The following is a 25,390-nucleotide window of genomic DNA, read 5'->3' on the forward strand; positions in this document are numbered from 1 at the left end:
TTTTTTTCCAGAAAGTTCAATCAGGCAGAAGGCAATTATGATATTGGCAACAGGGAATTATTGGCCATAAAATGGGCATTTGATGAGTGGAGACATTTCTTAGAGGGCGCTCGTCATACTATTACAGTACTCACTGACCATAAGAATCTGGTTTATCTGGAGTTCGCTAAGTGCTGGTGTGCACATCAGGCCAGGTAGGCATTGTTTTTTTTCGCGTTTCAATTTAGTAGTCACATATGTGCCGGGGTCCAAAAATGTCAAGGCTGATGCGTTGTCACGCAGCTTCGGGGGTTCCCGAGGTAGAGAAGCCTCAGCCAGAGAGTATTCTAGGCCCGAGCCTGGTTGTCACCGCTCTTACGTCTGACATCTCTGCCTTACTCCAGTTGGCTTAGCAGTTGGTTCCCCAAGGCCTTCCTGAAGGGAGGCTATTTGTATCCCGTGCCTTGCAGCTCCTCATATTGGAGGAAGTTTATTCGTCGGTGTTAGCTGGACATCCAGGGGTCCGAGGCACCCTGGAGCTGTGTGGCTGTTTGTATTGGCGGCCACAAATGTCTCGGGACATCTGGGAATTTTTCAAGTCCTGCCCAATCTGTGCTTGAGGGAAGAGTGTACGGAGATGACCTGAAGGTCCACTTTGTCCTCTTCCCATTCTGGAGAGGCCACGGACCCATCTGTCGATGGATTTTGTTACCGACTTGCCCGAATCCCAGGGGTGCTCGGTCATCTTGTTGGTCATCCACAGATTTTCCAAAATGGTGCATTTTACTGCTCTTAAGAAGCTCCTGTTCGCAGCTGAGTTAGCCACCATATTTGTCAGGGAAATTGTGCACCTGCATGGGGCCCCTGAGGATATTGTTTCTGACCAGGGAGTCCAATTTGTTGCCCAGTTTTGGAGGGATTTTGTAAGAATATCGGTATTGGATTGTTGTTTTCCTCTTCCTTCCACCCGGGGTCCAATGGGCAGATGGAATGTATGAACCAAGAACTGGTTCAGTACCTCAGAATGTATGCGAGTGATAGTCAGAGTCTCTGGATCAATTATCTCGCATTGGCTGAATTTGCTATCAATAATCATACACAATCATTCAGCGTCTGGTGTGTCTCCATTCTTCTGCAATTTTGGATTTAATCCCAGGTTCTCGGTGTTCTTCCCCTCCTCTTCTAAGAATCCGTCTGCTGACGCTCAGGTTCAGGACCTACGGGAGGTGTGGGAGAAGGTGCAGGGTAACTTGGAGCGGTCCAGGAATGCAGTGCTGAGGAGGAGTAGAGGTACACATACTATCTCTGAACCTTTGTCTGTGAGCCACTTGGTGTACCTGTCTTCGAAGAACCTGAAGTTAAAGGTTCCTTCGTTGAAGTTGGCTCCCTGATTATGGGCCCTTTCGCTATCACTAAAGTGATTAGTCCGTTGGCATACAAGCTGGCACTACTGGACACGTGGAGAATCCACAGGGTGTTCCTCAAATCACTCCATAAGAGGTACGTCCCTCCAGTGCCGAAAGATTCCATTATTGTCAATAGGGTCAATTAGATGTTGTTCATTTTTGTCATAAGATGAAAAAAAACAAGATGGAAAAAATAAATTGTCCTGTATTGTTTGTGAATATCTGAAAATATTTTTTATAATGCAAGACTTCCTTTAACCCCTTCCTGATGTACATGTTTGCCATTGACAGGAGTGGGTTCACACAAAATGCCAATGATGTATGGTATATAGATAGTGTGCGCTTAAGAGCTGAGCCTACACCCTCTGCAGCAGAAGCTGGCTGCAACTGATAGCCAAGTTCCTGCTGCAGTGGCTGGGATCTGAGATAGCTCTGATCCCAGCTGTTAATTCCTTACATGCTGCAGTCAATGCTGATGATGGCATGTAAGGGGTTAATAGTCAGGATCAGCCATCTGTTACATCATCAGCCCTCCATAATCCACTTGCCATGGCTGGTGCTGTCATAGAAAAGAGATAATACGCTGTAATCCAGAAATATTGCAGTGTATTGTCTGAGTAAAAATCGCACGAGATTTGTGTGTTGCGAGACGCACGAATATGAACCCCATTTTTTTGAATGGGGTCATTGGGGTCATACACATCAGCAGTTCATTTATTCAATTTTCTGTTCTCTGTTTTTTCTCTGCATCGCGGGAAAATATAGAGGCATGTCCTATCTTTGCTGCTATTAACACAAAAATGCCTTGCATCCGCGGGGACATCGTACGTTGGCAAGCGTGATACCGTGTTGAGTTTCACAGCCCAATATCGCACACCCCCGTGTCAAATTAGCCTTAGGCAGTGTTCAAATTTTGTAGCATTTTGGAACCACATTAAAATCACATCAACAACTGCACACACAATTAAAAACCGCATGTGGATTCAAACAATACATGTGTTCTTTCTGCATGCATGTTTTTCTTCACTGCTGAGAACCTACGAATGTAGCTAAAATATAACCTTTAATAATATAATGTAATAAAATTTCCTACGTGGAACCCACTCTATAGAAGCAAACACACATAAAGATAAGGGCTCGGTCACATGGGCGCATCCGGGCGCCGATGCGCCTGTGTTACTGCATGAAGAAGACGGCCGCAGTGCAGGTGCGGATGACTCTCCGCAGCGCCGGAAGGAAGAACACATGAGCCGGTCAGATGTTCTTTCTCCGCACCTGCAGTGCGGCCCTCTTATCCTGCAGGAAGACGGGCGCATCGGCACCCGGATGCGCCCGTGTGACTGAGCCCTAAGGGTGATCCAATACACCCCTGATAATTAGATATAGACCTAAAGATACGCTGCCCTTGTCTCGATCAAATAGGAGTCGGGGAGATAGGGGATGTCCAAATATAGCCAAAAGGTAGTTAACATAACGAATTGGCTCTCAATTTCCCACAGGACTTCTCTAAAATGAATGTATCTATGGTCCAAGGGAATGACTATTCAAATAAACCCAAAGGATGGGAGTGGGTGCCGTCCCAGAGTGATATCCCAGTATACTCACGGCACACTAGGCTATTTGCAATGCAAATATTTATAGTTACTAGATCCTGGAATTAGAATACCTTATAATAGAACAGAAGTAATACTGGTAGAACTGGATAATATTCTAAACCAGCCGCATTTTCAACAGGCAGTAGGTGTTATTATATTCCAAGTTACTTCATAACTACACCTGTGTATATTTTATTACATGCCTATGACATATGCCTATACGCCCACCAACAGAGGAGCCTCTCTCTCACAGTGCTGGATAGATATCACAGAGGATTCCTCATTGCCATGGGCTTCATGATATCATTGGTCTAGTGTTATATTTCAGATTATACTCAGTAACTGGCTAGTTCCTTATAAGACTGTAGATAAAGTCTCCTCTATGCTGCTGTGCTATCTGGTAGATGGTCTTATGCTGGTGTATAACATAATATCGATGTCTATTACACCTATCTATCTATCTATCGACGCATTTCTACAGATACAATGTTTGTCACTGTTTCATAAGGATAGTTTTAGACCACAATGTCACAGGAGCGTATAGCCATGATGTAGGACTAACATGCTCACTGTCATACAGCCACGCACAACCTCTGGGTACCAAAACCCCGAATAAACTGACAGAGCTGGTAAGCATTCACCAGGTGCCTGTTTAAATAGTTTGAGCTCCACCCACTCATGTAAGGGGGAGTTGGCTCTATGCACCAATAGAAATATGTCCAGACACGCTCCTGATACATACTGTGTCGCATGGCAGATGCCGTCATGCTGCATGGACCATGCAAGTCCGATGACGTAGTGTTGCAATTTTTTTTCATGCGTACCTCCGGGGTCATCGGGTCCAACCCCCTGCTCAGTGCAGGATCACTAAATCATCCCAGACACATATTTGTCCAGCCTTTGTTTGAAGACTCCCATTGAAGGAGAACTCCCCACCTCCCGTGGTAACCTGTTCCACTCATTGATCCCCCTCACTGTCTAATATCTAATCTGTGTCTACTCCCTTTCAGTTTCATCCCATTGCTTCTAGTCTTTCCTTGTGTAGATGAGAATAGGGCTGATCCCTCTGCACTGTGATGGCCCTTCAGATATTTGTAGACAGCTATTAAGTCTCCTTTCATCCTTCTCTTCTGCAAGCTAAACATTCCCAGATCCTTTAACCATTCCTCATAGGACATGATGTGCAGACCACTCACCATCTTGCTAACTATTCTCTGAACTTGCTCCAGTTTGTTGATGTCTTTTTTAAAGTGGGGTGCCCAGAACTGGACCCAGTATTCCAGATGAGGTCTGACTAAGGAGAAGTAAAGGGGGGATAATGACCTCACGTGATCTAGACTCTATGCTTCTCTTAATACATAGCAGAATTGTGTTTGACTTTTTGGCTGCTGCATCACATTGTTGACTCATGTTCAGTCTGTGGTCTATTAGTATACCCAAGTCTTTTTCACATGTGCTGCTGCTTAGCCCAATTCCTCCCATTCCGTATGTTTTTTCATTTTTCTCGCCCAGACATAGGACTTTACATTTCTCCTTGTTAAATAACATTCTGTTAGTCGCCACCCACTGTTCAAGCTATTCTAGATCTTTTTGAATACTCTGCCTCTCTTCCTTAGTGTTAGCTATCCCTCCTAGCTTTGTGCGTCGGCAAATTTGATGTTTCTCATCAATTACCTCTTCCAGATCATTTATAACAATGTTGACCAACACTGGGCCTAGGACGGAGCCTTGTGGTACCCCATTTGATACATTCTTCTACTTGGATGTGTGGCCACTTATGACTACTCTTTGAGTACGATCACTCAGCCAGTTCTGAATCCACCTAACAGTTGCCTTGTCAATCCCATAGTTGGTCATTTTTTTAAATAAGTATAGTATGAGATACTTTGTCAAATGCTTTACTAAAGTCAACATATACTATATCCACCGCATTTCCCTGATCAACCCAGTCGGTGATTCTGTCATAGAAGGAAATTAGATTCATCTTGCTTGACTTGTTTGTTACAAACCCATGCTGGCTCTGGGTAATTACTCCATTCTCATCCAAGTCCTTGCATACATGCTGTTTAATAATTTGTTCAACGATCTTTCCCGGTATAGAAGTCAGGCTCACAGGCTTGTAGTTTTCTGGATCCACCTTCTTCCCTTTTTTGAAGATAGGGACAACATTTGCCCTTTCCCAATCTTCGGGGACTTCGGTTCTCCAGGAATTTTCAAAGATTATGTCGAATGGTTCAGAAATTACCTCTGCAGCTTCCTTTAGTATCCTAGGATGTAATTCATCTGGACCTTGAGACTTGAATTAATTTAAGTTAGGGACCTTAATGTTCTTTTTTTTTTTTTTTTACTTTTATTCAAACATAATCTTTACATTTTTAGTTAATTCACAAAGGTGACTTAAACTTGTTTGATCGCTTGTACTATGTACTGCAATACTCCAGTAAATAGCTATTTTTATTTTTTGGGGCATCTATGCATGGCAGAGCTGGGAGCCTTCTAGGCGCTGGGCTGTCATGCTGGCCCATCAGCACCACTTGTGATCACAGTGTGGGGGGGTGCTGATGGGGCGCTGGAGGGAGTCTCCTGCTCTGTCTGACTGTTGAGGTCTGTGGTCAACTTTTATTATGGCATATATACAATTAACTTCTGCGATCAGTGTTAGTTCTGATCATGGCAGTTGCCAGCGACTGTCAGCTGTCAAAAGCAGCTGATAGCCACCAAGTATAAAGCAGACTTGTCTCCTGAGTCTGTTCAATACATCCTCCTCAACTGTGTATGACTTTTCTGCTATGTGGAGGTTGCTTGTCTGTGATAATTATGCCTGAATTCGTGCATTTAAGTCTATGACTTGAGAAAGGGAAGGATGCAGAGATTTTCTGTACCACCTTTGACCAGCATCTGAGAAGGGGTCAGATTGCAGCGCAAGTGTAGTGTCTGCAGTGAGAACAATGAAAGTGTAGTGTCTGCAGTGAGAACAATGAAAGTGTAGTGTCTGCAGTGAGAACAATGAAAGTGTAGTGTCTGTAGTGAGAACAATGAAAGTGTAGTGTCTGTACTGAGAACAACGAAAGTGTAGTGTCTGCAATGAGGTAGAGAGCAGCATTTTGCTGCACAGGAAAAAAATCAAAGCAAAAGTGAACCCTATGGGCAAGTATAGGATGATTGCAAAGCCCCATGGGCTGAAGCTGATTAATGGAGCATCCACATGATTATGAGATTGCTGCACTCTACGAGTTGATTAACATTGAGTTGGAAAATCCTCTTAAATAAGATGAAGTACTGGTGCAATAATGGGCTGTTGTTTATGTTTGCTCATTGCTCCCCCAGATTAGGGAGAAAGGGCTTTTGGGCTCTTGCAACCCGATGACGGGACATTTTACTTGTAGTCGGCCTGTATGCGGCCTTGGACCTGTTGTGCTTGTTGCACCGTTACAATAAAGTTGAACTGCTATTCCCAGCATAGAGGCTGTCTGATAACTATGTCAGTTATTCCCAATAGACGAGAACGTTCACATTGGCCCCGTGTCTATTTCAGAGGGTCCAGTCACAGCCCAAACTAGATTTATTGTGGCCCCAGCTGGGAAATGAATGCCTCATGACCCTATTACCCACCAAAAGTGATCAGAGCATCATAATTGTGTTGGGCCGAAACCGACATGCAAATCAGCGCTGTAGTAGCTCAACCCCCTCCTGTGGCCCCCGGGGACACTCCAGCCTGATCCTCGGCAACATGGTAAAACTGCACAATGCAAATCTACGTATTGTTATGAAGCAATTAAGGGGTTCAAGGAGTTCTTTTGCCACAAACTCAACCTGCATAACTTGGCTGTAGGTGGAGGTCAAAATTAAAATCGGCAAACCTCTTAGGACCGCAGATAGTTTTTTTTAGTGACTCACTTAAGTAAGCTGCTAAAATCTTATCGATTCTATAGTTTTTATTCAAATATTTTGTAAACTAAATTGCTAAGCAGCACAAGTTTTAAAACAGTTAGGCCGCCTGCACAGGAACCGGTCGGATTCCAGGTGCAAGATATTGCAGTGGAATCCAACCCTGTGCCCTGGCAGTGACCCCCGCATACCTGTCCAATGTATCTGTATGCAGGTGGCTTCTGTACTGCGGATGTGCCAGCCATCATGCTGGCGCACGTGTGCAGTACAGATTGTGCCACGCCGTCACTAGGGGATGACCTGGATCCCGCAACCCTTCTGCAGTGTTCAGAAGGGCTGTGGGTCAGACAGCTTCAATTGACTTCAATGGAAGCCATCCGTGTGAGGCCCGCACTAAAATAGAGAAAATGTTCTTACTGTTTTAGCCAGTAGAGCCAGTTTCGCTTCAACATTGGATGTTCCACGTCCAATGTTGTATACCTCATCCTGTGTAGTAAATGTCCCATTGGGGCCTTTATGTTGAAGAAACGGGACAAAAACTTAAAGTGAGGATGAGATGTCATCGCCACATGATTCAACAGAGAAAGACAGAATTATCTGTGGCCGAGCACTTTTCTAGTCATGGACAAGACATAGAAGATATGAAAGTTATGATACTGAAAGGCAATTTCAAGTCGCAAAGCCATAGAAGAATTTGGGAATATAAATTTATAACAACCTTTGGCACCTTCAATAGAGGGTTTAATTATTATTCACGAGGATTTATGCATAAATGGGAAATATGAGAAATCTATAGCGGAGATAACACTGCTGGGCTGGTGACCCCCCAACACTAATTCATGGACCATAAAACCTGCACTCCCTTATCAGTGACCTTTTAAAGATGTTTGTATTTTTGTGGTAGTATTCTTGTAAGTGCAAATTAATCACATCCACGTCTGTGCCTTGTCATAAGTATGTGTGTATACATATATATGCCTCTTCGGATCTATTTAATTTAAGCCTGAAGAAGAACCCTGAGTCGGTTCGGAAGCTGGCATTAACATCATGTATTTTTGTTAGCCATTAAAATCTATCATATCTACAAGATTATGGGGTTCTCTTTCTGAGAACAATCACGTTTTGCACTAAAGTAGAACATGCTGTGATTTTTACCCCCACGATCGGAAAATCGCAGTTGATTTCCGCTTGTGGGCAGGAAAAAAGCGATTTTCAATAGCATTTCAATGGGCAAACAGATATTTGGCCTTAATTGCACTTCTTGTCCGCAATCAGTTTATCGTACTCCAGAATCATGTTTGAAATCACTGTTTTCAAAATATCTTCCACGTGTTCATCAGTCAGAGTGGATGGTTGCTTGTTGTCATTCCATAATGGAGAAGGTTTATTCACATACATAGGAACTCCCGAATATGCTGAAAACCCGTAAATCAACATCCTGCAGATTTTTAAGCTTTCCCCTGTCCAAATTCTTGTAGAAGTCTTCAAGGTCTTTGTGTTTTTTTAATGAACTGTTGAGCACTGAAGTTCAATAACCTCGAGCTGTACTGGAAGTTGCTGCGCATCCACAGAGAAAGGATCTTCAATGAACTTAAATTTACTATTGTCTCCTTTGGATAGTATCAATCTTCTGTCAAACTCCTGAATCGAAAGTTCAATGTCATTGGCATACTTTTCTCCCTAGGCCCCCTATGGGCGGATTTGCATGGCGGAATCCAGAGCGGGCGTCCTCCTTTGGGTTCCGTGGTAAATACCACCCAGAGCATGCTTTGGCAATACGCGATTTCATGTCCATGAGTGGAAAACGATTGTGATTTTGTGCTCGCGGGGGAGAAATCACAGCATGCGCAGACTGTTTCCAATGAAGTCAATGGAAGCCGTCCATCCCGCGGCCCTTCTGCAATTATCATTGCTGGATCCGCTCCATTGCCTAGCGACGGCACGGCCTATTCTGCTACTGCGCATGTGCGCTGCCACACCGGCCGGCACATCCACAGAACAGAATAGAAGACACCGGACAGGTATGCGAGGTTCACCGGCCGAGCACAGGGTTGGATTATGCTACTGGACTCCACATCCGGAATCCAACCCGCTCGTGTGCAGGCGGCCTTATTCGGCTTGTTTACACAACAGTATATGTTTCATACACCTAGTAAAGGGCCACATTTCTCCTTTAGACAATTGGCTTCTGAATAGCCTCAGTTTCATTTTGAAAGCCTTTACTGCAGCAAAAAATAAGTTGACATTTCCCTTTAAGCTGTAAATTCAAGTCATTTAGATCAGTGTTCCCCAACTCCAGTCCTCGGGGACCGCCAACAGGTCATTTTGTCAGGATATCCTGTGGTAAGAACATCTGTGGCAATGTCTGAGACAACGACAATAATTACATCACCTGTGCAACTTTGAGGAAATCCTGACAACATGACCTGTTGGCGGTCCCCGAGGACTGGAGTCGGGGAACACTGATTTCGATGACTTGTGATGTCATTTAAAAAAACAAGTATAATTCCAACCTTCATTGTGCAGCTCTGGGAACTTTTTGGAGTCATTTTCAAAGAAATTAATGATTTCTTCCTTGAGAGAAACAAAACGTTGCAATACTTTTCCGCAGCTCAACCAGCAAACTTCTGTGTGATAGAGTCCATGATTGAGGTGGCACCAACCTCTTCAAGAAATGTGCAAAATGCCCTATGTTTTAGTTCTACAGTTCAACATTTTTATAAATGCAGCAGCAAAAAAGTCAAACACAATTCTGGGATGTATTAAGAGAAGCATAGAGTCTAGATCACGTGAGGTCATTATCCCCTCTACTCTTCCTTAGTCAGACCTCATCTGGAATACTGTCTCCAGTTCTGGGCACCTCACTTTAAAAAAGCCCTATTCTCATCTGCACAAGGAATGACTATAAGCAGTGGGATGACACTGAATTTCAATGGAAATCTTCAGAGTTTGGACAGACATGGATGATTTAGTGATCCTGCATTGAGGGGGGTTGGTCCCGATGACCCTGGAGGACCCTTCCTACTCTACTATTCTATAAGTCCCCTTGAACAAATCCAGTTTAAAATTGAAAGTACCACTGACATTACATGGGTGAAATTCAAACTTTACAGCATAACACTTGCTGATGTACAAAGCAACGACGCTTAGTTGTTTCTTTGCCAAGAAACTGTTCAAGAATTGTTCCCAACATAGATGGAGCGCCATCGGTGCAAAGGGCCACTAAGTTTTCAAACATTATGCTGAACTTTTCAGTTACATACTTGTTCACTTCATTTTCAATCCTTTGAGTAGTTTGACCTGTCGGTTCCTCTATTACTTCAAAGTGGTCATCAACATGTCAAATGAAAATTAGAAGCGGAGCAGTATCGGTCGAATCGGTGCTTTCGTCCGTTGCTGAAGAATAATAGCTGAATTCAGTTGCCAGCAGCTTTAACTGATTGTTACAGTTATTGATACATCCGCTATTCTTCGCTGTACGGTCATAAAGGACAAACGTATTTTTTTTTTTTTTATTATCAGGACATAATCCAGGAACTGCCATCAGCAAACACTTCTTTATGCAGTCACCTTCAGTAAAACACTTCCCAGCAGCAATAGCTTTAGAAATCTGAAAACTAACCTTAGTAATCGTCACTTTTACTTTCTTGAAAAACGGTTGTTCGTCAGTGAGATTTTTCAATAATTTGGACGCTTTAATTTGATTTTCATTGGTTTTCAACTTGCTGAAATCAGAATGTTTTGATTTGAAGTGGTGACAAACATTGTATTCCTTTGGAACGGCTATAACTTCTCAGCAAACGAGGCACAATTTTTTCTCTCCTATGTAAGTAAACAAGTATCTATCTGTCCACTCTGGATTAACCCTTTCCAATCCACTGTCTGACGTCTGAAGACATTCTGATTGAGAGTTGTACAGCTCTGATGTTGGAAGACATCCGGCAGGGTATTCTTACTGTATATTACTGGCCACTCTGTTGTTAGAGGCCTCTCCAGCATGTCCCATACCGCAGTACTGCCTTTAGCCAGCAGATGGCGCTATTATATAATGGCAGAAAGAGAAAAACCCCTAGGAAAACCCTGAATCCAAAATTGGATTGCAAAGGGTTAAACTCTCTTATGTTCTGAGTCGATCATCGGCTTTTTTTAATCACTCATTTTTGTCATCCCAAAAATGTGCATTTTCTCCAAAAGAGTGCTCTGTTCTTTCTCACTGCTGCTCCGGGTGAAAGAGGAAAACAAATTTTTTTTTTAAGAATCCTGAAGTTGAACTTTTCATTGTGGATCAGAAGTCTAATGAATAACGACCTACCTAACTGGTTCAAAAAAATATTTTATTCACTGCCACATTAATATCGAAGCACACAGAATGGAAATACCATTATAATAAAGAAGTAGCAATACAATACCCGTTCTGTTTTGCTATTCAGCTAACCACATTTTAGGCAGCAGTTATAATAAAGGTCCCCAGTACAACTTCCTCTGAAAGAACCATCCGCCTGGGGAAAGTAAAGAGAAAAGGAAAAACGACAGAAACAATAGACAGAGACAGGAAAGAAAAAGAAGGAAAGAGAAAACATAGGGTGGGGTGGGGTAAGGGAAGGGGATAGGGATAATCTGTCCACATTGACCATGGTTCCAGCTTGTTCTCTCAGTCCTATCATTGTCTAGTACATTTGGCAAGGGGTATCTCAGGCCAATCAGGGAATAAGGGCACCATTATCCAACCAGGTGTTCAGTTCTGGGGAGGAGCGGAACTGAAGCCACACCGCCCATACTGAGTAAAATTTGGTGAAACGCATCTCGTCCTTGGCACACAGCTCCTCCATGTATTTTAGATTGTCTAGAGACTCTAACCACATTAATCTCGTGGGGGGAGTCGTGGACTTCCATTTCCTAGGAATGATTTGTCTCATGGCTAGCAAGAAAAAGCGCAACAAGGAGCCTTTTATGTGGGACATCGAGCCCGGGATCATAGATAACAAGGCGATTTCAGGGGTAAGGTTGATTACCGGTTTGCAGACCGTTGTGTACAGCGCTCCTACCTCCTGCCAGAGTGGCTGAATTAGCGCACAGGACCACCACAAGTGTACTAGAGTCCCTCTCTCTCTAAGGCACCTCCAGCACAGATCCGGATACTGGGAGTACACTCTGGCCAACCGTTTGGGCGTCCTATACCATCGTGTCAGGATTTTATAGTTAGGTTCCTGCATCCTGCTGGATATATTCATCTTATGTGTCATGACGTAAGCCATTTTCCATAACTCACCCGAGAGGCCCAAACCCAAGTCCCTCTCCCAGGCCAACTCCAGTGTCCTGCTTCCCTCCGACGTCTCAGTCTCTAAGAGGGTTCTATATAAGAGGGAGATTTTCAGCGGAACGTCAGGACTTGATAAACAGGTCTTCTCAAAAGTAGTTATCGGTCTCCCCAAATGTTGTAAATTGCCAAGTGACCTCACATAGTGACACAACTGCAAGTATTGATACCTCGGGGGGTCCCTTCCATCTAAAATCTCTTGCAAGGTTTTCAACCTATGGCCTATCATAACATCCCGAACTCGGGGCGACCTACCTAACTGGAACTAAAGTTTAGTACGAGGTAGGTAGTTCATTAGTCATTAGACTTCTGATCCATACTAAAGCATCTCTCTGGTTACTCCCCCCAAGTTCTTGACATCCACCTCATCTGAAAAAAATGCTACAACAGAAATGAGATGCAGTTTATGGACATGATGGTTTGCTACTATATAATGTACTGAGCTGTGGAATCGCCAAACTCTGCTGTTGAAATGCTACCTGTCAGCATAATTGCGCTGTTCGATATACTCTGGTTCCAAATTAGATGTGGTTGAACGAGCTCTGAGAAAATAGTTTCACACAAAACAATGGGATGTGTGTTACGATCATGTGGGCAAACTAAGCATGGGGCCCACATGATCGTACCCAAAGAGGAATGGGATTGAAGCACACACACAGGTTGCACCAGGGTCTTCACACAGGTTTCTTCAGGGTCACACGGTTTTCAGGCAAACTGACCCTGTTCTACGAGGAGGTTGACCTGGCCCTACCTAAGCGGGGACATTGCCCCAATAAGGGCAGCCCAGCGGTCTTCGGATCTGGGCCCTAGCTGATCCTAGGAGCCACACACCAGAACAGGATGCATTCACATGACACATGACAGGGACAGAACAACAGGATACATAGAGCCAGAATACACAGCATACAGCAGCCACAATGCAAACACTAATAGCAGATGATAAGCTGAATATAAATGCGAGGTGTTAGTTCGTACATTGGCCAATGAACTTAAGTTGCAAGCCTCGGCAAGGCCACTCGTATCTTGCAGTCCCTACACTAGAAAGACACATCTACTAGAGGGCCCTAGGGGCCAACCTAGCGCAGACATAGCAAACAAACTCAGCAGACTAAACTGACACAAAATAAATGAACAAACGAACATGAACCTCAAGGCACAGATCACACAGCAAGCTGCAACAGAACACAGATAGCAGGTCACACACCAACTTCAACAGACAAGGATTCATAACTGCTCACCTTGAACACCAGACAGGCTGACAAGGAGCTGGGTTTATATATGAGCCCAGACCCAGGAGATTGGCTAGCAGGAAATACCACACAGCCAGCTCAATCAATTAACCCTGTGGGGCCTGTGCTGCTAGGAAGCTTATAACTACAGATCCCAGCAGCTCTCTCCCCCCCCCCCACCCCCCTCTGCAACCCCCCCCCCCCCCTTCACCCCCGGTGCCCCCTGAATCTTTTCGTCCGAGTAGTCAGTTACTCGGAAAAAGTGTTGATCAAGTGCAAAAACACCCGAACCGAGTACGCTCGTCATCTTTAGTGTTAACCAAGAGATACCCTGTTTTATTGCATTAAGACACAGCTTCTTATAGACAAATAGGTAGGTTTCAAGATTAGACAGAAAGGGGTGTTACAAAACTAAATACAGCTACATCATTCATATGGTACAAACTGGTTTTCCTTTGATGTGTAAAGAATGATCATGTTCTGTTGACTTATTTCTCTGCTGGCTCCATTGTGTTGATAGACATTTTGTGTGTCTTATCTTTGGTGACTTTCTGTCTCTCTCAGGTGATAGTAAGCAAATATAAAATTTGCATTAACATTATATGAAGAATTTACCCTGCAGAACATTCTGCTTGCTGACATAGCCAAAATTAGGCTGAAATACAAACTAAATCATACAAGATGTAATCTCCCTCACACTGCCCAAAGATAAAAGCTGTCCTGCAGGCCTAGCCGTACTGCTGTAGTTAGCTACTTATACTTACAGTATATATAAAGATTCTGCCACACCGCCACTCCTGGGGCCTTCTCTGAATTGAAGTATAGTCATGTGACCTGCTGTATTGCAAAGCGCGTCCATTCACATTACTGAAGGTCCTTTAGTAAAGGACTGCCTGCACAGTCACGTCAGACTGGTGACACCGCTACCACTTCCCTAAACATTACTGCCAGCCGCTGACATGACTGTGCTGTGGACTATAACATGACTATAGTTGTGTTACAGTTCGTGGGTCGCAAGAAATCGTCTGGCGAGCTGCTTGTGACCCGCAGGCCGCATGTTGGGTGGTTCTGGTAATGGCCTATATAGAGCTAGTATATTGTCTGATTGTGAAGGTCTGCCTTCTCCGAATAGAATAATAGTCACGTGACCGACTGTGTTGTGCACAGCGCGGCCAATCACACGATTATAATTCATTGAAGGTCCTTCAGTAAAGAATGGCCTGCACAGTCATGTCACGCTAGCGGCGCCGCTGCGCCTGCAATATATTGCAATTGTCACACGCATATTAATAGCGCAACAATAGTGAAAACCAGTACGCCCTTTCGAATCGCTTATCTCCCATGTAAATTCTTTTAAAGGAAAAATGTGTAGCCATTTGTTTAGACAGAATCACCCAGTTTGAATTAACCTGGAACCCTTGGGTTACGTTTACTAACATCCCAAATCTTCATTATTATGTGAGACTCTAAACAAACAAACAAACACATATTGTGGGGGCCTGCCATGGGAAATTCGGGCCTGTACAGATTCTCCATGCAGAATCCTTCAGCGGGTCCCTCCTGCCACGCAGACATGAGGCCTCAAAATCGATTATACTTACCTCTTGGGACGCTGCTATCTCCCCTCCGTTGCGGCCGGATCTTCTTTCTTTGGCCCGAAGGATTTGCTTGGCACACCGGCAGCATGCCACATGCATGCGCTGTGCACATTTTGTTTTTGAACTTCTGCTCTCTCGCGGTCCCGCGGCAGAGCACAAATACAGCTTGGGGTGTGCTGCAGGACTGGACCACTTCCAAAATGTAGCATGCTGCGAGTGTTTTCCCACACGTGCAATTCGCACATCAGGGAAAAATGACGTCCGCATGTATGGTGTCCAATGATTCCCTATGGGCGCGGATCACTTGTGCGGGACATCCGTGCTGATTTTCTGATTCTATTTTGCCTGTGGACATTGGGCCTTATAGTACATCTACTTAGTATATTGTATGATTGGGGTCTTACTGCTGGACCCCCTAATCCTTTGAATGGAGGGAGCACAACGCTAGGTAACGTACAATGGACCTTTAGCTCCTAAATCTACACTGGTTTTAGAAACTACATTGTAACCTCAAGCCTTATGCAATGTATCCCTTTGTGTCTGAGTTGCACATCTGTAACATCTACACTGTTTCTTCTCTCTATAAAGACTCACATTTAGAGAAGAAAAAAAACTGCGCAATCGGAAGCGACTTAGAATATCCCAGCGGACACGTCAAAGAGGAAATCTGGTACCCCAAAGCGTGCACAATGAAGACCTACCACAGTTCGGAGGAGCTGAATGCGTGTCTGCAGGGAAAGTTTCTTTACATGTACGGCGATTCGACCGTGCACCAGTGGATGACATATTTTGAAGGGAAATTAGGAAAAAGTAAGTATTGAAAACTTGAACAGGACATGAACCGATAAAATGTACGGCTCGATGTTCACATCTGCCGGGCTCTGTGAAATGGAGTGAGCAGAAGTGGAAATAATAATTTATCCACAGGATGGTGATAAACATATGATTGCAGGGGGTCCGTCTGCTGGGACCAGCACTAGAGATGAGCGAGCATACTCGCTAAGGACAATTACTAGATCGAGCATTGTCCATAGTGAGTACCTCCCCGCTCGGAAGAAAAGGTCCGGCTGCCGGCGTGGGTGAGAGGTGAGTTGCGACAGTGAGCAGGGGGGAGCGGGGGGAGAGAGGGAGAGAGAGATCTCCCCTCCGTTCCTCCCTGCCCTCCCCCGCCGCCGGCAGCCAGACCTTTTCTTTCGAGCAGGCACGTACTCCCTAAGGGCAACGCTCGATCGAGTAATTGTCCTTAGCGAGTATGCTCACTCATCTCTAACCAGCACCAATCACAAGAATGGGTGTCTGACTGGTGGGACCAGCACCAATCACAAGAATGGGTGTCTAACTGCTGTGACCATCACCAATCACAAGAATGGATGTCTAACTGCTGGGACCAGCACCAATCACAAGAATGGGTCCCGAGTTCCCCTTTTGAACAGAGCATGCGCACTCCTTCTGCACTATCACTGCCTATGAGGCTGACGGATACAACTCAGATCTGTACTCGGCTATCTCTGTCAGTTCCATAGACTCTAATGAGCACGTGTGACTACTATTCCATTTAAACTGAGAGCTCAGGACCTCGATCTCGTGACTAGTTAAGGTCCCAGCAGTCAGACCCCCATCAATGCTACATTAACCCTTTCCAATCCACTGACATTATGATCTAAGGCTGTACAGCTCCGATGTTGGAAGACGTCCGTCAGGGTTCTCTTACTGTATATTGCCAGCCTCTCTGCTGTCGGAGCCTATCCAACGTGTCACATCACGCAGTACTGGCTTTAGCCAGCATATAGTGCCATTGTATAACAGCAGAAAAAGAGTAAGCCCCCTAGGAAAACCAGGATACAAATTGGATTGGAAAGGGTTAATCATTTCTGTGAATAGGCGATAAATGTTGTCGGTGGACCAATCCATTTAAAGAGGCTTTTCGGGACTTAGAGGGAACCTGTCCGCTGCTTAAAGCATATAAACTAACTTCTGGTGCTGTTAGGGTAGGTGACAGGGAGCCGGGTGCTGTATTTTTCAGACTCACCTGCCTCCTGGTTCCCGCGCTGCCAGCCTGTGAAGTCTGTGTGCCAGCCAGAAATCCAACTCTTTTCCAAGTTCTGTGCATGCAGTCTCCTATACAAGTCTATGAACACTGATAAAGAGTCAGATATTTTCGGACGATTTTCAAACTCATTGGCTGTGATTGATTTATCGAGTGCTGGCTCTGATTGGCTAAGCCATGGCCCTCAGCCAATCAGAGGCAGCACTTCCTGGAGGCAATGATTTTTTAACCTCTTAAAGACATGGACTATTTTGGTGTTGAGGACCAAACAACTTTGGTGGATTTTGATCCCCATTTTTAAAAGCCATAACCTTTTTATTTTTCCATTGCTGCTTGTTTTTTGCGTGGCGCGCTGTACTTTTTGTCGGTACCATTTTTGGGTACATAGACTATATCGTAAAACTTTTGTTAATTTTTTTATGATAGCAGGGAGAGAAAACACATCAATTCTACCATAGATTTTTTTTTAAGTGTTAATCATGCAGTGTAAATGACACAATACATTTTTTTGTGGGTTGGTACGATTACAACCATACCAAAATTCTTATATATTTTTTTGTTTTTTTCCACTTTTCCGCAATAAAAACCTTTTTCTTTAAATTATTATTTTTTTCTAAATCACTACATTCAAAGTCCTATAACTTTTTTATTTTTCCGTGGACGGAGCTCTGTGAGGGCGTATCTTTTGCGAGACAAGCTGTATTTTTATTGGTACCATTTTTAGGTACATATGGCTTTTTTGATCACTTTTATAGCGTTTTTTGGGAGACAAATGAAAAAAATAAGCATTTTTCCTCCATTTTTTTAGGCACTTTTTTAATGCTTTTTGCCGTGCAGGATAAAAAGCGTGTTCATTTATTGTACGTGTCATTACGCGATACAAAAGATGTGGGATTTTATTAAAAAAAATTTTTTTATGGTAATATGCGGAAAAGCACAAAAAAGGGTGTTTTTTTTTACATTTTTCTTTTTTTACACTTTTTATGTCCCTGTAGGGGACTTGCACCACAGCACCTATGATCGCTATGATCAAACATTGCAGGACTGCTGCCCTGCAATGTCTTATCGCTTGTATTAGCGATAATAGGCATTGGCAGTACAGGACACCAGTAGGTGGCATCCTGTTGCCATGGCAACCAGTCGAGCTCTCTGCGATTACATTGCGAGAAATCTTTACATGCTGCAATCTACATAGTTCACGGCCGGGAAGGGGTTAGTAGCAGGGGTCGCTGTCCTGATGCACCCCCGCTGTTGCAGCCGGAGGCCGCCTATCGGTGACAGCCAGCTCCCGCTGTTGGATAGCGCTGAATCCCTTCTGATCTCGCGATATCCACAGGCTGTAACTGTACGCCCTGTTGCATTAATTACCTCCCTGCCAGGACGTACAGTTACACCCTGTGGTGGGAAGGGATTAATCCCCAGCCAAAAGAGATGCTGAAGACCACTGCCAGGGAGAAGACGAGCTGGAGCCAGACAGCGCTTCTTGGGTGATATATGTGGGAATTTTTTTATTTTTTTTGCAGCTATGGCTTTGACAGTAGGATTTCCTACTGTCAAACTTGCATCGCACAAAACCGTATTTTCATGCAATGCGATGCAACAGAGAGGAAGGCTCCATAGGTAAATATGGGTTACAAAACCGTGCAAGCCGCATGCATATAGCGAAACCCGCAAGGTTTTTGACTCGTACACTACAAAACTTCACAAATGTGAAGGAACCCCTAGGAAAGCACATGCTTCACATACATGCGATTTCTCGCTTTGTCGCAACACTAGAAAATCGTGCTACTTTGTCGCCCGTGTGAACGAGGCCTTAGTGTTAGTAAATTTGCCCCACACGGTAACTAGTTGATAATGTCATGTTTACTAAAGTTTTACTTTATTACTTTTCCAGCACTGAAACCACTTAATCTCTATGTAAATGCGTGGGCACATACGCATATAAACGTGGACTTCGAAAGGAACATACAGGTTGTGTGGAAGAGACACGGAAGGCCATTTGAGTTTTTGTACTTTATGACTGTCAGAGAAGAGCACTCGATCCCACGGGAAATCGATTTCATCGGAGGTGACGCTCATACGGTTATCGCACTATACATTGGAGTACATTTCCGATTCTACCCCGTCCATCACTTCATCCGAAGACTCCTCAACATTCGTCGTGCCATAGAACGTCTCCACCTCAGAAGCCCACAAACAAAAGTCATCATTAAGACTGAGAATACAGGTGAGATGACCAACGACTATGAAACGCTGACCGATTGAAAGGTCTCAATGTTGGCTTTGTTAATGGTTGGGACATGACCACCGCATTTAATACAAACAAGATACATCCACCAGCATTTTATGTAAGGAATGAGGTGAACATGCTGATGACCTATATATGTGCCTGAGCTTTACAGGCTGGGGACACCTTTGAACACTTTTTTATTACACCATACTTAATATTACAAAAGTAATATTGTGCAGCTTGCATCTAATACACTTATTATCAGTCACATCCTCCCCTACAGCGATTGTGTTCTTGTATATGTATGTATATAACAGTTGTTGTCAGTAACATCCCCTCTCCTACTAGGAGTATGTAAAGGCGCTGCTGGCCTAAAAGATGAAATACAAAGACTCCATTTCGCCTCTTTGCTTGACTGTTATAATACTAAGCTACACATATATATTTCTATGGTTTCTGATTTGCACTGTATACTTTCTAACCTTCACTTAGAAATATGACAAATTTCACCTTGACTAAATGCAGCTGGAAAAATTAATTGGGACCGCCGTTTTCTATACTGTTATCTTAGGATATGTCCTGCCAAAACTCACTAACGAGCATCAGAGGATGTATCTTAAGGCTATGCATATGGGGTGAGAAGGAGACGTTTAATAAGAAACTGATGTATTAAGAAACCAACATTAATTGTATTTTTAATTGTATCTGGCATAACGCCACTCGCTTTGTAAAATCCTATAAAGACTTAGCATATCGTACAATAAACCATAGCTAAATGTCTGTGTGTGTGTGTGTATTGCTCTTGACTGGTCAAGTCATACCAATTTAATTTGGAGCCCAGCAGCATATAAGAAATGTTTTGAATTTCCCTAATAAGTACATTATGTATATATATAGTATGTATGTATATATATATATATATATATATATATATCTATGCTAAGGGTTACTCTTGTTTCTAAAGTAACTCCTAATGCTGACATGACATAAGAAAAATAAGGAACTTAAAAGTTGCTAATTTTTGTCCGGACCTTGCATTACGGACATTGTGATAAGACACAAGGAACTAAGTAGATAAGTTTCCTACTGACATTTCAAGGTTGTGGTCGGATATGCCCGAACGCAGCAAATGTGCTAATATTCTGTTTTTCAAACTAATCACCTGATTAAGTAATTTTTGAAAGTCGCACCCTGTGCGGGCGACGGCCTACATAAGTTGTATGTTTTTCCTAATAAAGCAGAATTCATTTTGATTCACTAGACTGTGTGTGTAGTGGCTTCTTATGGTTCTCCGCTACGAGTACTTGTTATAACTTTCCTTTGAATTTGGACTCAGGCAACATCAGCACTGGTCTCCGTTGAAGACCCCATATATATATATATATATATATATATATATATATACATACACACACACACACACACACAGAGACCAGTTAGATTCTCCTTACTATATAGGCATAGAGGTGAGGTAGAGTCTCCTCAGAACATACACACACAGAGGTGAGGTAGATTCTCCTCAGTGTATATACACACATAGAGGTGAGATAGATTCTCCTCAGAATATACACAGAGAGGTGAGGTAGATTCTCCTCAGAATATACACAGAGAGGTGAGATAGATTCTCCTACGTATATACACATAGAGGTGAGGTAGATTCTCCTACGTATATACACATAGAGGTGAGGTAGATTCTCCTCAGTATTTCCACATAGGGGTGAGGTAGATTCTCCTCAGTATATACACATAGAGGTGGGGTAGATTCTCCTTAGTATATACACACAGAGGTGAGGTAGATTCTCCTCAGTATACACACATAGCCTGGGCTCGGTGGAGGAAGCCGGCAGTTTAGTGTTAGTAGCATTAAGCCACTAACACATTGTAGTGAGTAGGTGGCTCCAAGCCGCATAATCCGGGCCGGCTTTTCCTGGAGTGACCAAAGTGAAGGGGGGGATGGTCACTCCCACGTACCAGGTGGGGCTGGTACCAGGCATTATAAAGCCTGGGCCTACAGGGCCAAGAGGAGAGCTGAGACCTCTGCAGGTCTGAGAGTCCTGGCTGGCTGTGTGCAGGAGTCATTTCTGTTACCAGTGTGTAGACAGGGATGCTACATGTATAGTAAGTGCTCAGACGAGCAGGATTTACTTTATGTTTGCCTGACGTTAAGGCCTGTATTTTGCTTTTGTTTGCTTGGAAATAAACCCAGGCAAAGCCTGGACTAAAGCCTTTATCCTATGTGTCACTGTCTCTGACTGCTTATGCCCAGGTTGCTACCGATCCTAAACGCTAATCCCTCACAACACATAGAGGTGAGGTAGATTCTCCTCAGTATATATACATAGAGGTGGGGTAGATTCTTCTTTGTATATACACACAGAGGTGAGGTAGATTCTCCTCAGTATACACACATAGAGGTGAGGTAGATTCTCCTCAGTATACACACATAGAGGTGAGGTAGATTCTCCTTAGTATATACACACAGAGTTGAGGTAGATTCTCCTCAGTATATACACAGAGGTGAGGTAGATCCTCTTCAGTATATATACACAGAGAGGTGAGGTAGATTCTCCTCAGTATATACACATAGAGGTGAGGTAGATTCTCCTCAGTATATACACACAGAGGTGAGGTAGATTCTCCTCAGTATATACATATACAGAGGTGAGGTAGATTCTCCTCAGTATATATACATAGAGGTGGGGTAGATTCTTCTTTGTATATACACACAGAGGTGAGGTAGATTCTCCTCAGTATACACACATAGAGGTGAGGTAGATTCTCCTCAGTATACACACATAGAGGTGAGGTAGATTCTCCTTAGTATATACACACAGAGTTGAGGTAGATTCTCCTCAGTATATACACAGAGGTGAGGTAGATCCTCTTCAGTATATATACACAGAGAGGTGAGGTAGATTCTCCTCAGTATATACACATAGAGGTGAGGTAGATTCTCCTCAGTATATACACACAGAGGTGAGGTAGATTCTCCTCGGTATATACACATAGAGGGGAGGTAGATTCTCCTCAGTATATACATACAGAGGTGAGGTAGATTCTCCTCAGTATATACACACATAGGAGAAGTAGATTCTCCTCAGTATAAACACATAGAGGTGAAGTAGATTCTCCTCAGTATATACACACAGAGGTGAGGCAGAATTTCCTTAGTATATACAGAAATAGGTGAGGTAGATTCTCTACAGCATATACATACACAGAGGTGAGGCAGATTCTCCTCAGTACATACACAGAGGTGAGGTTGATTCTCCTCAGTATATACACAGAGAGGTGAGGTAGATTCTCCTCGGTATTTTCACACAGAGGTGAGGTAGATTCTCCTCAGTATATACACATAGAGGTGAGGTAGATTCTCCTCAGTATAGACACATAGAGGTGAGGTAGATTCTCCTCAGTATAGACACATACAGGTGAGGTAGATTCTCCTCAGTATATACATACAGAGGTGAGGTAGATTCTCCTCAGTATATACACACATAGGAGAAGTAGATTCTCCTCAGTATAAACACATAGAGATGAAGTAGATTCTCCTCAGTATATACACACAGAGGTGAGGCAGAATTTCCTTAGTATATACAGAAATAGGTGAGGTAGATTCTCCACAGCATATACATACACAGAGGTGAGGCAGATTCTCCTCAGTATATACACATAGAGGTGAGGTAGATTCTCCTCAGTATATACACACAGAGGTGAGGTTGATTCTCCTCAGTATATACACAGAGAGGTGAGGTAGATTCTCCTCGGTATATACACACAGAGGTGAAGTAGATTCTCCTCAGTATATGCACACAGAGGTGAAGTAGATTCTCCTCAGTATATACACACATAGGTGAGGTAGATTCTCCTCAGTATATACACACAGAGGTGAGGTAGATTCTCCTCAGTATATACACACAGAGGTGAGGTAGATTCTCCTCAATATATACACACAGAGGTGAGGTACATTCTCCTTAGTATAAGCACATAGAGGTGAGGTAGATTCTCCTCAGTATATACACATAGAGGTGAGGTAGATTCTCCTCAGTGTATACACATAGAGGTGAGGTAGATTCTCCTTAGTATATACACATAGAGGTAAAGTAGATTCTCATCAGTATACACACACATAGGTGAAGTAGATTCTCCTCAGTATATACACACAGAGGTGAGGTAGATTCTCCTCAGTATACACACACAGAGGTGAGGTAGATTCTCCTCAGTATACACACATAGAGGTGAGGTAGATTCTCCTCAGTATACACACACAGAGGTGAGGTAGATTCTCCTCAGTATATACACATAGAGGTGAGGTAGATTCTCCTTAGTATATACACACAGAGGTGAGGTAGATTCTCCTTAGTATAAGCACGTAGAGGTAAGGTACATTCTCCTCAGTATATACACACGGAGGTGAGGTAGATTCTCCTCAGTATATACACATAGAGGTGAGGTAGATTCTCCTCAGTATATACACATAGTGGTATGGTAGATTCTCCTCAGTATAAGCACATATAGGTGAGGTAGATTCTCCTCAGTATATACACACAGAGGTGAGGTAGATTCTCCTCAGTATACACATAGGGGTGAGGTATATTCTCCTCGGTATAAACACATCGAAGTGAGGTAGATTCTCCTCAGTTTATACACATAGAGGTCAGGTAGATTCTCCTCAGTATAAGCACATAGAAGTGAGGTACATTCTCCTCAGTATATACACACAGAGGTGAGGTAGATTCTCCTCAGTATATACACACAGAGGTGAGGTAGATTCTCCTCAGTTTATACACATACAGGTGAGGTATATTCTCCTCAGTATATACACATAGAGGTGAGGTAGATTCTCCTCCGTATATACACACATAGGGGATTTAGATTCTCCTTAGTATATGCACAAAGAGGTGAGGTAGATTCTCCTTAGTATATACACACAGAGGTAAGGTAGATTCTCCTCAGTATATACACACAGAGGTGAGGTAGATTCTCCTCAGTAAATACACACAGAGGTGAGGTAGATTCTCCTCAGTATATACACTTAGAGGTGAGGTAGATTCTCCTCAGTATATACACATAGAGGTGAGGTAGATTCTCCTCAGTACATACACACATAGGTGAGGTAGATTCTGCTCAGTATATACACATAGAGGTGAGGTAGATTCTCCTCAGTATTTACATTTAGAGGTGAGGTAGATTCTCCTCAGTATATACACATAGAGGTGAGGTAAATTCTCCTCAGTATATACACATAGAGGTTAGGTAGATTCTCCTCAGTATAAGGCCGTTCACACACAGAACTTTGCTGAATCCCTACAGTCCTCTCTGTCCCCTGTCTCTCTCCTCACCTGCCCCAACCTGGCTGCCACTCACTACAACACCGCTCTCAAACATGCCCTGGATGAAGCGGCGCCCCCCAGGACCCGAGCCATCCGATGTAGAACGCGGCAACCCTGGCTCACGCCTCAAACGCGCTTCACCTGGCGGTGCTCTAGAAGTGCTGAACGACTGGAGGAAATCGCAAATGTCCGCAGACTTCCTCCACTACAAATTCCTGCTCAGAACCTACAACCCCGCCCTCCATCATGCCAAACAAGTGTACTTCACCTCTCTAGTCTCCTCACTATCCCACAACCCTAAACAGCTCTTTGATACTTTTCAATCCCTTCTCAGCCCTAAACCGCAGCCCCCGGTGACGGATCTTAGTGCCAAAGAGCTGGCTGCTTACTTCAAAAAGAAAATTGATGACATTCGTCAGGAAATAACTTCCCAATCCCAGACTAGCCTTGACCCTAGTCTTGTCAGCACTGCATTTAGCTCCTGCTCACTGTCTGTACTCAGACCAGCGACAGAGGAAGAAGTCTCCAAATTGTTCTTCTCTGCTCGCCCCACCACCTGCGCTAGCGACCCCCTCCCCTCTCACCTCCTCCCCAGTGGTCATCTCCCATCTCACCACTATATTCAACCTCTCTCTGACCTCTGGCATCTTTTTGTCAGGGAAAATTTCTGCGTACAGCACCAATCAGGCCCACCCCAATGCCCCGCTGCCGGCGGTAAAGAAGAGACACCACACACGCAGGTCTGGTATAGTTCCTCACACGGGGACA

General features: G+C 43.7%; 1 protein-coding gene across 1 annotated transcript in view; it reads left to right on the forward strand.

The window, feature by feature from the left end:
* DRC12 (dynein regulatory complex subunit 12 homolog) overlaps window positions 1-25,390 on the forward strand; it is a 117,159-nt gene that overhangs the window by 21,688 nt on the left and 70,081 nt on the right. Inside the window, exons 5-6 of the mRNA XM_066606115.1 lie at window positions 15,601-15,822; window positions 18,954-19,286. Of these exons, the coding sequence (XP_066462212.1) occupies window positions 15,601-15,822; window positions 18,954-19,286 (555 nt within the window). The remainder of the gene's footprint in view (window positions 1-15,600; window positions 15,823-18,953; window positions 19,287-25,390) is intronic.

The sequence above is a fragment of the Eleutherodactylus coqui genome, chromosome 6 (genome assembly GCF_035609145.1).
Source record: "Eleutherodactylus coqui strain aEleCoq1 chromosome 6, aEleCoq1.hap1, whole genome shotgun sequence".
Lineage (NCBI taxonomy): Eukaryota > Metazoa > Chordata > Amphibia > Anura > Eleutherodactylidae > Eleutherodactylus > Eleutherodactylus coqui.